The following is a 12,781-nucleotide window of genomic DNA, read 5'->3' as shown; positions in this document are numbered from 1 at the left end:
ATAGATTTAACCTTTCTGCACCCAAAATAATAATATTTCTTATTTGTAACTTTTCTCATAGATAAATAAAATAAAACAGCAGGTCCCATCTAGAAATAATAAACTTTTCATACATCCAAAAGAGTCTTCAGTTTATTTGTAGCACTATTTGCAGTATGCTTCTAATGTTGCAAACTTGTTATGCCAAAATATGTGAGAATTATTGAAAGCACATTTTCTATAAAACATCAGAGAATCTGGGCAGCGGTTATGAAAAAATATCAAATGGCTTGAGGAGTAAAGATCGTTTCAGACCTGGCGAACAGTCGGTTTAACAGCACAGCAGTTTCTAGACAATAACATTGGTATTACTCGCCAAAACTGCAATGACTTTACTAGCCCTGTAGGTGCAACGTGTCAAAAATGCAGCGAGGTAGAACATCGCGCACGCTGTTCATTTCATGGGAAATGTTTTGTGCCACTCAGCTGGAGCGTGAGCGAATTGCACTTTGCAATAACAAAAGATAAAATAATAATTCAGCAGCTGAATTCTTACGTCACAGAATCTCAGGAACAAAGTAGCAACCTCTGATTGGCAGCCAAGGACCAGAGCCTGTGACTCTTTTCAATTCCTGTCCAAGGTCATGTTTTGGCATTGCTAGTGACCACCACTTTACGTTAATTAACGTGGTTTGCCTTTTTTTGCACACCTAAAGGAACGTGTACACATGTTAGAATCCTACTACCTTTGGGCAGTAGTCAAACGCCTATTCTTTAACCTTGTGGAATTCACTTTGTTTTTTTCATCTGGCTTTGTTCCCAATTGGAGGAAATGCTTCAATCACCAACCGACTGTGCAATTAAAGCAAAAGCCTACAGTCACTTATCAAAAGCAGCACTAGAGAGAATACAGGGAGAGAACTGGAGAAGTGATTGGTGTTCAATGCAGAGCTGAATGGGCTTTCGATTGTGGAATTACAGGGTAACGAGTGTGGCTCTTCCTCCAGTATTAGACTGTGATGACTCTGTTTGCTGAGAAGTGGCTGCATCTTTGCTAGACTCAAAGCTGTATTTATCATTTTGTATTAGAGTGCCCATTTATCGCTCATCGTTTTCTAATGTGTGCCCCCCTGGGAGGCTAGCTCCTGAAAATTGAAGAATGGAACCCTGTTTATTTAGTGATTTATGTAGAAAAGTACAAGACTCCCAGTGACTGAGTTCACCGTTTAGCAGGGAGAGAATACGCTTCCATATTAAGACCAGCATTTACAGCATTTAATGTGGAAAAATGAGCCCTTTTATACAGATTCTTGTCCTGTAATCAAATGTATTCAAAACCATTAAATCAATTTCTTTGAATCATTGTTTTATTTTATTGATGATGTGGTGCAGGATACTTTGTAAAATAATATTGATATCTATACCTGCATGAAAACCTTAAAGTTTAAACGTGTGTACAGCAAAATTGGTGCAAGATGCAATTAGATTTTTCATCAATTACATCCTGGGTAAATCTGGGAAAAATGCACCTGCCATACTTATAATTTGGGGTCTTTTCCTTGCGAACACTCCCATCATTCTGGAAGATAGAATTCAACTAAATTTCTAATTGATTCATTCAGAAGGTCACAAGTCCAGAAGGGTCCATTCAATCCTCTTAACAGAACAAAAAAACAAAAAGAAAACCAAGACAAAGCAATGGTAATGGATTATCACGAGGCACATTAGACTTAAAGGACGATGAAGTATAATTTTAAACATTTTCTATCTTTGAGTTGTGGTTTCAGAAAGTCAAGTACAGCAGGAGAAAGCAATGCTAGGAAAACTTTATCTTGATGTTCACCTTGCACTAAAAGGAACGCTCAAACAAACCTGCAAAACCTATAACCGTTAAAAAAAGCTCTCTTATTAGTAACATCTATTCATCCTTCTTGACTTGCCTCTTAACACAGACCAGTCCTAAAGTCACGCAATGCTTTTCTGATTACTTTTGTAAACAGCAGTGGTACTCACTGGAGATAAATGAAATCTCTTAGGTGCTCACTGACTCCCACCAGCTTGCAAAAGTTGATGGTGTATGTAGAGTTGGTCAGCATTATTTTCTTCTTATATGTTTTTCCAACCTCGAAATCCTGAAACAAACTGGAAAATCAGCTACGTTTGCAGTTAAAAATCATCAGCCTGCCATACAGTGATTTTTAGCAATTTTGTCAGAGCTGATCATAGTTTATGTTAATAGATAAGTAAACTTGAAAGTTCCACTTACAGATTTTATCAAACGTGGACTGTCTTTTCGTTCCAGTGACTTCAGTAAGTCTCTGTACAGTCAATGCAGTAGACATTAGAAACTAAAACAGCTCTTACCTTGAAGTGGATGACGTCCGGTTTGCTGTAAAATGGGCATCCCTTGAATTCCTTGCCAACCACAACCTGTTTTCGGACGATTCCACTCCGGTGTTTCTCCAGAGTTCGAGCTAAAATCTCTTGCTCCATTTTGTTTGTAGTAATGGGCCTGGGTCGAGTCTCATCTTGTGGTATCTTGAAGAACACATACAACACAAAATCATGTCGCAAGATGTTTAAATTTATGCACCGTTAAGGGTCAAGACCTCACTTGATAATGAAAGGACCTATGAAAAGCTATGAAAGTTTGCGTTTTCAGCATATCGGTCCAATAATAAAAGGTAAGTTCATGGGATATTTTATCATGTAAAAACAATTGACCACCAGAACTGTGCAGGAGAGATTGGTTAAGAATAAGCTCTTGAGGAATGTTGTTCTCCAATGGCAGTGGCACAGCCTTCTTGAATAGGGACAGTGGCTTAACACAAAGAGGTGAACTGGTGCTGACCAATCTGAAATGTCCTAGAGATAGTTATATGAGAAGTATTGGCAGCATAAATGCTCATCCCATAAACCAAAACCATTGTGTTTAGGGGGGTGCTTAGGTCGGCCAGGCTATCCTCGGCTCACCGCGCACCAGCGACCCCTGTAGTCTGGCCGGGTGCCTGCAGGCTTGCCTGTAAGCTGCTCAGAGCTGCACTGTCCTCCGACGCTGTAGCTCTGGTGGCTACTTGGTGGGTCTGCAGTGTGAAAAGAAGCGGTCGGCTGACAGCACACGCTTCGGAGGACAGCAAGTGTTTGTCTTCGCCGCTCCCGAGTCACCAAAGGGGTGGTAACGGTGAGCTGAGCCTAAAAATAATTATTCAAAAATTGGGAGTAAATGATAAAAAAAAAAAAAAAAAAAAAAAAAAAAAAAAAAAAAAAACCAATTGGTGACTACTAAAAAAATAAAAAAAATACATGATTTCTTGAACTAAATGCTAAAACTACATTTTCCACTTGAATTCCCTCCCTCAGGAATAGCAGGGCTGCATGTCATGTTCTGTTGTAACCTTCAAACATACCAGCAAATAGGAAGCGATGCCTGTAGCCAGAGATTTCATCACTGACAAAACAAGCTATTTTTTTTGTGTATGAAAAACTGAGTTAAGAATTCCATCACATTTCCCCAAACTAACGACTTAATAAATGCCTTAAAAGAGTGTCATAACTATGCATCATTTCGAAGCATCCTTCTTGTGTAGAAATATAATCACTGCCTCCTTAGATGGATCCATATCACAAAGCATTTGGGCTTGTTTACCTTATTGGCGTCTGAGTTTGAGTCCTCCTGCTCAGATTGATATTGCCATCACGTTACCCTCACTAATCCATCTTTTTTACGATTCATGATATTTAGATAACAGCTTCTATCACATATAAAAGACAAGAAACTTGAGCTTTTGTACGGCCACAACAAAACTAGGAAGAAAAACTTGCCTGACCAGTTCTGAGTAGTTTCCAGCTATCTTTATGCAATACAAAAATTAATTTATATCTCTGAAATCTGCCATTGCACTTGATTCAAACGCCCCTCTATTACTAAATAAAATACCTTCTACCTTGTATGTCTTGTGCTTCTGATCCCATAATCCTGTGAATTCAGGCTGAGCAAGGCTTTCTTCTGCCTCTTCTTCACTGTCTCCATCCTCAGTGTAGTCTTGGGAGCCAGGTGACAAATCAGGACCAGATGACCCTTTTCCTGATATTGGGCCACCATCCTCGGACATTGGGGATGGGGAACGCCAATTCTGTGCGGGGAAGAAAATAACAGCAAAGCCATGGGAGTGTAATAAATAATTAAAGGGTTAAGAGTAGCCCATTAACACAAACTATAGCACACTGAACAGAACATTGATTAATCACAACAATCAGTTTAAAATATAAGAAAGATTATTTAAAAAGATATTAAATTACAATATAAAAAGTGTTGATCTGAATAAATAGCTTGGATGCGAGTCCAAGATGTAGATGTGACAGAGAAATATTATACTCCCAATCAAAAGCTAATGGAAGCTAAAAAGCCTTTTGTAAACATGGTTAGCCCTCTGTATCAGACTGCACATGTATTTAAGCAATGCTGGCACCATGATTCAATAGATCTAAACAAATAATCTATCTTGTTTATATGCTGATCCAATATTTGCAGTCTTTGTATGCCAGGTTATTGGGAAATTACTCTTAATTATTCACAATAAATGGGGGACAGTGTGTCATCTGTTAAAGAGATTCCATAAGCTAATAACACTTCACGTTTATGTATGTAATCCACAAGAACCAGATTTCATCTGTTTTGAGACTATAATTAATTTCCCGTTATGCATGCTTCTGTACAACCTCAATCCATTTCTGTGCATTATGGTGCTTTCAGTTCTGCTCGGCTTCACTTACGGGTCTATAATTTTCATCATCTGCCTCCCCATAAGTCATCTCTAAGTACTGCAGTAATTTATCACTAGGCTTCCCAGACTCTGGCATGAAGTCCTGGCTTTTCTGCATTTTTGGAAAAAGATCAGGCAGGAGTTTCTTGCGTTTTTCCATCTGGGCTTCTTCTTGCAGGATTTTAGAGAGGATTTCAACCTTGCGGGACTTTTTCTGCTCCTCGAACGCCCTTGAAAAAAAAGAAGAAGAGGTTAAGGTGGGCAGGAAGCTTGGTGGCACAGGTAACTGGCAATGGGTTACGAAGCTGTTCCCCTATGACTTGCTAGATCAATTCTGGCTCAGCATGGTGGTGGGCGCATGTTATTCAATAGCTGTGAGGGCAAGCAAAAACAGAGTTCTCAACCCAGTTTCTACAGAACAGATGGTCAGTTATGTTATGTAACAAAAACAGCACTGCATTTTGCGCTTTGCTGACAGATTTTCAGAAATGGCAATGATTAGACAGACATGGAAACTGAACTGACAGCAAACAAAACAGCCTGAAGGAATCACGTTCGTTATAGGGTATGCCTCCATTTAAGAAAGACTCACTGTTTCTGTCTCTCAAACTCCTGCAGCCGCTTTTGTTGGTACATGTATTTGGTGACGTCCCCTCCTTCTCTCCTCACTGACTCTCTGATCCGTCTCTCCTCTTCCTTCTGCACTGCAGCTTTTGCTTGATCACGGGCCTGCATAGCACAAATATTTTCCTTAAACAGACAAAAAAAAATTAATTCAGAAAGGACACAACCACCAGTGGAATGAAATGAATGATTTATTGAATTGACAGATAACATGGCCGATGGTCTTGCCCATTGGAGGTCATTAGCCGCCCCTGCACTGGCAAACCTGTAATAAATTAAATATATGAATTTGACTAAAACTAATCCCAGTGGGCAGGACAAGTGGCACCGAGGCCATCTTCCCCCTGGACAAGGCACGCTGCAAGGTGGAGGCAGGGGAGAAGGGGGACCACCAGACAAACGACGAACGATAAGGGCATGATTATGTATTTGATTATGGGGCGGTTGATTGACTGAGTTTCCAAATCAGTCAATCAACTATATATATATATATATATATATATATATATATATATATATATATATATATATATATATATATATATATATATATATATATATATATATAATGGAAAAACTCAAGATAGATCTGGTCCTAATAGAGGTACAGTAGATCTTCAGAAAAGTGAAATTGAATGAAATAATCTGGTTGATGGCGAGCTTGTCTTCTTATAATGGAACTGATGACAAAGAGGGAGTCTACCTGGGATACGTAATTGTTGTGAATATCCTTTACAGTTTTAATTTTCAAAGTTTTCATTCATTCTAAGTCCAGTATAGCTCATGTTTTGTGGTGAATATATGGCAAGGATCCCCTCAAACTGTGCTGCTTCTGTAACAGTGGCGTGGTTACCAATAGGGCTACACAATCTTACTTTGGTAGCTGTGATCTTGCTTTTCAGTGACAAAACAGCTTGCGTCCGTCTTTCCATCTCCTCTCGGCTTCGTAATTCTTTCTCAGTTTCTTTCTGATGAATTCTACAGCAAAATGACGGGTTGATAATTAGCTGAGCACTGAGTGCCAGAGATGCATCTCTCAAGGGTGAAAAGTACATTCAATGTTAAAACCGCTGACAAGAGCAGGCAGCACAGCTTAGTTAAAAGCACAGTGAAGCACAGTTAAATCAGTTCCCCAGCAAGCTTATATATTAGGGCAGTATCATACACCTGCTCCTACTTTATAAAAAGTTGGTCAAAATCTGCCTGCGGCCAAACATCCTTTTTTGCCAGTTTCCATCAAAGCCCAATAATACATCACCAGCTTTCACAGGGTCCTCAGAGACTAGATATCAAATCTGGGACAAGAAACAGCAGGCTTCAACTGCTGAGCCAGTGTGGAGCAGGGAAACAATTTGTTTTTCACTATGCGCACAGCTTATTTAGTATGCCAATGGCATACATCATTGAACAAAAAACTTTTAATGTAAAATTCATTGGCTGACATAATTTTTGGGGTTGTTTGCAACTTGAGAATATAAACAACATTTCGCTGGCAGCATATTTTACTCATGCTCTTCTCACCCTTTCATATTGTTTTTTTTTTGTTTTTTTTTTTTTTTTAAATCAAGTAAGACCTTTAGGACAGGAGAGCTACACTTCAAATGAAACTGTGGGTTGCTGGCTCACTGCCATTTGTTTTTAAGAATACCTACATCCATTTTCAGTTGTTTTAAAATATATACATACATATTTAGACTTGCTGACGTGTTGTAAGGAAGCAGTAACACAAATTGCAAATGCATATGCCAACTCTGTGTATCCCATGTTGCTTCTGTGCTGTTCCAGTTTGATTTATTATGTAATAAATATGGCATCATGTTGTCACACTCATGAGAGACAATACAAATCATCACAGCAACGATGTATGTTTTCTGCAGCATTTAAAGAGCCTTGTAACCATACTCGAAACAGAATCGCTATCTTTGGCTATTCAGATCTCCTTGTAAACTTGTCTTAGAATAAAAATCCATTGCAAAAATAATCTGTTTTTGGAAGAGATTGATGATGTTTTTGAATTGCGTTGCCTTTTATGTCTAATCAGGCATTTTAAAAAGAATATGAGATGACCAGTAAGACCTTCAGCTGTTACTCTTGTGCAATAAATGCTATGATAAATCCGATTTGCAGAGCTTATTAATGTGGGCTTTGTTTGTGCTGGCAGCGTGATCACTGTCTAGCCACATGTGCTGTTTCAAAACTCCATAGATCAGCAATGTTTTACCAGGTGCTACCTTTTTGTCAACTCGATGATAAATGATGCCCTTACCTGCTCATTGTCTCCTTCAGAAACCGAACAGCTTTCTTGTGGTTCTTCACTGCGTCTTCCACTGCCTTTCGATGTTGCACCTCTTGCTCCTTGAAGGAGTTCATTTGTTTCCTAGCAGATGGCGAAGGAAAATACAAAAATAACTCAAGTTGTTGACAGTGTTACTGGAATCAGCAAGTTCTTTATTATATCACGGTAAAAGCTGTGTCAATGGGAAATGAGGATCTAAAAAAAAAAAAAACATGCACTAGAAGAAAGGAAACAATAAAAAAAGACATTTGCAATCTTTTTTCAGTGGCACCCACAGAGCTAAATTAACTTTATTTCCCTCTCTCTGTGGGTCTCGCCTTTAAATCTCCTTTTTTGCTTCAACGTGTCTCCTTTAATTGGACATTTTACTGCCTGTACAATATTGCGTCTCGGCTGGTACAATCTTCTATTGCCTACTTTCTGTCTAGCTGTTTCCGGAGTTCTGCTCTTCGCATGGCTGCCTCTTCCTTCTGAAGCCTCTGATTGGCCTCCCAGCCTCGCTGTGTCTCGCTCTCTTCCTCGTCCCTCTGGACCTCACGACGAAGGGAAGAGAATCTGCCCTGCTCCACCTCGACCTGGCACAGCTCATATCTCAAGGTAGGAGAAAGAAGAAGCAGTTCAGATACAGGCCAAAAAAACAAAAACACACAAGATATATCACCACTGCTGTCACTGACCGGTTTTCTATGCAGCTTAGAAAGTCGTCACATACCACACACTGTAGGAAACGTGCTTCCAAACATTGTGCGACGTCAAAGGCAGGGGAAATCGCATTTTCACACTAATCCAGTTTGTGACGTAACCTTGATAACTTTCTACTATAACTGAAGGCCGTACCAAGCAATCCTATTGGCAATCTTCGTTGTATTTTGTTTTTTTATGTGTCACCTTTTATTCAGCTTTTCGGATTATTGCCATTTGACTAATAAAAACTGCTTTATAGTTAAGTTGTTTTATAAGCAATGTTTAGGTTATTTGCATTTGGAATGAGAATTTCTCTGACTAAAAGAAAACTACATAGAAACAAACACAACCCAAAAGTATTACCAAAATAGAGAGAGAAAACGGTGAGGCTTATTTTTCTTTTTCCACGGAAATTGCCCCAATACATACTCTCTGAGCTATAGTTATGTAAACCATTATGGAAAAATAACCCAGAATATATTATATATTTTCTTTATTGTAAAGACAGGCTAATCAGTGTTCATTAGCTCAAGACATCATCAAGTTTGCTTCCTGATTTATATAATTTAATCCAGGTAAAATAACAAACTGTACAATTATATGGCTTCCATATAAATTATGTTCATATGTTGGACCAGAGGCAGAAGTAAAGATTTTTCTGCTGTGATAATATATCAAGTTTATCATACTATCACCTACAGACTTTAACGTTGACAAAAATATTACATAATTTTAATAATACAGTAATGATCTACTGTACCAATGAGATAATTTCTCTCTATTTTTATCTCACTAATATTTCAGATTATAAACCAATGACTATCCCATTGCCAAATGCCTCCTAAAGCTAACAGGACTTTAGAATCTAAAAGTATAACTTATTTTTTATTTTTAACAATGTGTTGATATGGCGTGACCCTACAAACTTTGAAAAACATGTACAATAATATCTTATGCTGTCAAAAAGCATGGGAAAGGACAGTACGACAGCTATCTCGAGATATATGATAAGGGTGTATTCAAGCATGATATCTCTGAAAAACAGAATGATAGAAAGTGACTTGGTTTCAAAAACAATAAACAAAATGCAATGGGGACTGACATCTGTGCAGCAGACTTCTGTTTTGTGCACCCACACGTCCTCCAATATGGAAAAGGCAACTGCAGAGCCGCTATCCCTTTGGTTTACTATCTAACTTTGTCTTTTGCAGCAGTCAGAATATCTTCATTTGATTCCCAATTCCTACAAATGGAATGCTCTTTACAGAATTCTCTATAGATTAAAAAAAAAAAAAAAAAAAAAAAAAAAAGACAAAATGTTCTATTTTAAATCAGTGCCAGCCTGTGGGACAGTTTCATGATCTGGCTCAGTGTTGTTCCATGATAGGCCAACAGATGTAAATCGTTAATCTTTAATGTGTCCATATGTATAGTGGGATCATGCTAGTTCCCAGTTAGACAGCTAATAGGGAGGAAGCAGAATAATGTGATGTGGTTTGGCCACAGCTCCAACCAGCAGGTCACACTAGTATTTCACAAATCCTATGAAATAGGACAACAAAACGTATTTCAATTTTATGACCCCCGTTGCAACTTAAGCAGCCTACAGTGTGAGGGACGTTGCATGCTAGCGTATGAAAAAATCCATCACACAGATGAACGCTCGAAACGCTGGTCAACTTCACTCACTCATTTTCTCCCAGCACAAGTTCAATCTGCGACTCAAGGTCCTCCTCCCCTTGCAGCTCCACGCAAAGCCGTCTCTGCAGTGCCCGCAGGCGAAACAATGCCGCTCTGGATACAGAACGAAAAAAAAATAAAAAAGAGAACAAATATTATGAATATTTTATAGGAAACAATTTGCAAAGCCTCTGGGCAAACACAACTGTTTCAGAATTCAACCAATGTACGGAAAGTAATTCAATTTAAGTCGCTTGTCACTGGAAACAGACAGACTTTTAACTGGATTCTGTGGAAGAAAGTTCTCGAAGTTAAAAACTTAAAACGCTTGCTGCACAAACTTTTTTTTTTTTCCGAGCTGTGTCACAGTTACCTAGAAGAAAAGAGGTGAAGGCTGTTGACTTTGAAGCTGTTTTACAGATCCCCTGAAAAAGGAAAGAAATTGAGCTGAAAACAGAAAACCCTCCCTGTAAGCACTGCAGTTTGATGATGAAGTTAATATCTCTGACAAGCAAAAAAAGTTACAGAACTGTACATGCCAGAAAGAAAGTACAGCTGTATCTGAATCATTGCCTATATTTAAGTAAATAATTGGGTAAAAAAAACAAAAGTCATCATATAAAATTCATCTTATAAAAAAAAAAAAAAGATTATTATCTAACATCTTCAAATCTGTAAGATGTAATATAGAATATAAAACTTAAGACAAGATGAATTACTCAGGTGAAAATAAAATAAAATAAAAAACAGATACAAATTATTTGCACTTTAGATGGCTGCCAATGAACCATAGTCTATTCATAAAGAATTATACTATGTGTCTGGGACTCAAAGCTGAAACAGGCAAGATGGTCTTAACAGGCTTTCACATATTCATAAAAGGCACTGGATATAGTCTTAGTATTTTAACATCTTCTGATAGTCTCTTTGCTAAGACCACAGGGTAATACAATACCTGTTAATAGTCATATTGCCTAATTTGAGTATTTACTTCCAGGAATAATTTTGATTCTGTTGTTTTCTAAATGGCATCCCATATATTCAGGCTAGGGTCAACAGACATATGAGAAGTATCATACCCCCCACCCCCCCGTTATAAGGAATGGCCACCTACGTATTCTCTGCTTTTTCCTGCTTGCTGATTTCTTCTTCCACGTCGACTCGCTGTTTCTCCAGCTCTGCGACGCGCAGCTGGCATGCTTTTAGTTCCTCCCTTTTAATAAAATATCACTCAATATCAGTCACGTTGCAAGGCAATCGCAGGAAAATTGAAACAGGATCCATGTTTAACTTGATCATATGATTTTTGTACTCAGACACATTTCTCCAAGTGTGCGTGTGTATTTTTTATTTAAATGTAGCTAACATACTGTAATATACTGTGGTTTTTTTAGCTATTTTGTTTGCCTTTTAAATGTTTGTTTAAAATACATAGTAGGTTGCTAATGTATGTTAATGCAGACATCCAGAATAAGAAATTCTCCAATTGCACAACATTAGAACAGATGAAGGAGCTGCAGTGCGGGAAAAGCTCCAGAAACATTTTCTAATCACGGCTATAGATCAGCTCTTGGTCCCCTAATGTGCATTATCTTTGCCACCAAATGAGCTGCATTACTGCAATCTGTTACTAGTGATATAAAAAGATGAAACATGATGGCTCTCTTCACTCTTCTTGAGATGGCTTGATGACAGAGTCATGAAGCAGAAACATTGTTACATTTTTTTTCACCCTTCCTATTTTAGAATTAGAATATTCAGTACAGGATTTTGGAACCAGTGCACACAAATGCCCTTCGAATGCAGTAACTTATAGGTTAAACATAAGCAAAAACGTTGTATAAAATTAATTGCTTTGTGGATTATACCCAAAACATTTAAAGGTTTGAAGAAGAAAATACAAGGTAGTTATCGTCTTCAGCTTGTCGTGTGACACTATGCATGAGGGTCCACATTTTTAATGAGGATCCTAAAATAACTGAAAACATGAAACTCTGGGGTTAAATGAATTAAATGACTGAGGTTTAGGCAGATAAAGTGCTGACCAAAAAAATAAACAATGGGATTAACAGAAGAACCAGTTGATGCGGAAATTAACCTTCTGTGCTTAGCTGGTGTAGACGCAGTGTGGGAAACACTGGGGTTACGTGGTAGGTTTAAGACTTGTTTCTAACAGACGAACCTGGCTTTCAGGACCTCATACTCCTTCTGTTTGTGTAAGGAGTCCAGCTGGTCCAAGTTTGTGCGCAGCTTGAACATCCGTGATCTCTCAGCACAGCTCATCTTCTTAATGACGTCGAAATCTACAGCCAGATCAGCCTCATCGCCATCCCTTCACGATAGAACAGGAAAACATTTAGATATGGAAAAACATTTAGCAGCCATATCTATTCCATAATGGAATAATGCTGTGTTGGGCCTCACAACAGTCCCAGTGCCATCTTGCATGTTTCATCGAAAACTTACAGCAAAGCTAATTTGTCAGCCCTTGAAATGCAATCATGTAGAACAAAATGAAATGGAATGTACCCAGGAAAAGAACTCTTTATTTCCCTTCTGCATTCAGATATGTGGCATAGTAATGTAGTTTGTATCCCCAGGTTGTTTGCTACCTTCATAATTTTTGCCTACTCCACGGCATAGTATAAAAACAGAATTCCTCCAAATTGCATTGGGATTCCTTACACAAAACTGAACTGTGTTCTATTTTTAATGTGATGCCCTTTCCATGCTTCTTTATAATTAAAGATTTGTT

The 12,781-nt window shown here is 38.2% G+C and overlaps 1 protein-coding gene across 5 annotated transcripts in view; it reads right to left on the bottom strand.

Annotated features, from left to right (window-relative positions):
• LOC121328267 (cilia- and flagella-associated protein 74-like) overlaps nt 1–12,781 on the bottom strand; it is a 40,218-nt gene that overhangs the window by 25,511 nt on the left and 1,926 nt on the right. For 4 of the 5 annotated variants that reach the window (XM_041272852.1, XM_041272855.1, XM_041272856.1 and 1 more), the window contains exons 4-14: nt 12,209–12,358; nt 11,141–11,239; nt 10,036–10,140; nt 8,080–8,253; nt 7,633–7,743; nt 6,242–6,344; nt 5,335–5,492; nt 4,753–4,972; nt 3,924–4,112; nt 2,344–2,517; nt 1,993–2,111 (exon numbers count right to left, since the gene is read on the bottom strand). In XM_041272852.1, the coding sequence (XP_041128786.1) occupies nt 1,993–2,111; nt 2,344–2,517; nt 3,924–4,112; nt 4,753–4,972; nt 5,335–5,492; nt 6,242–6,344; nt 7,633–7,743; nt 8,080–8,253; nt 10,036–10,140; nt 11,141–11,239; nt 12,209–12,358 (1,602 nt within the window). The remainder of the gene's footprint in view (nt 1–1,992; nt 2,112–2,343; nt 2,518–3,923; nt 4,113–4,752; nt 4,973–5,334; nt 5,493–6,241; nt 6,345–7,632; nt 7,744–8,079; nt 8,254–10,035; nt 10,141–11,140; nt 11,240–12,208; nt 12,359–12,781) is intronic. The other variant, XM_041272854.1, reaches the window with a different exon arrangement.

This window comes from Polyodon spathula, chromosome 16 (genome assembly GCF_017654505.1).
Source record: "Polyodon spathula isolate WHYD16114869_AA chromosome 16, ASM1765450v1, whole genome shotgun sequence".
NCBI classification, from domain to species: Eukaryota; Metazoa; Chordata; class Actinopteri; order Acipenseriformes; family Polyodontidae; genus Polyodon; species Polyodon spathula.
Note: the sequence above shows the minus strand (reverse complement) of the source record. Positions and strands in the feature narration are given on the sequence as shown.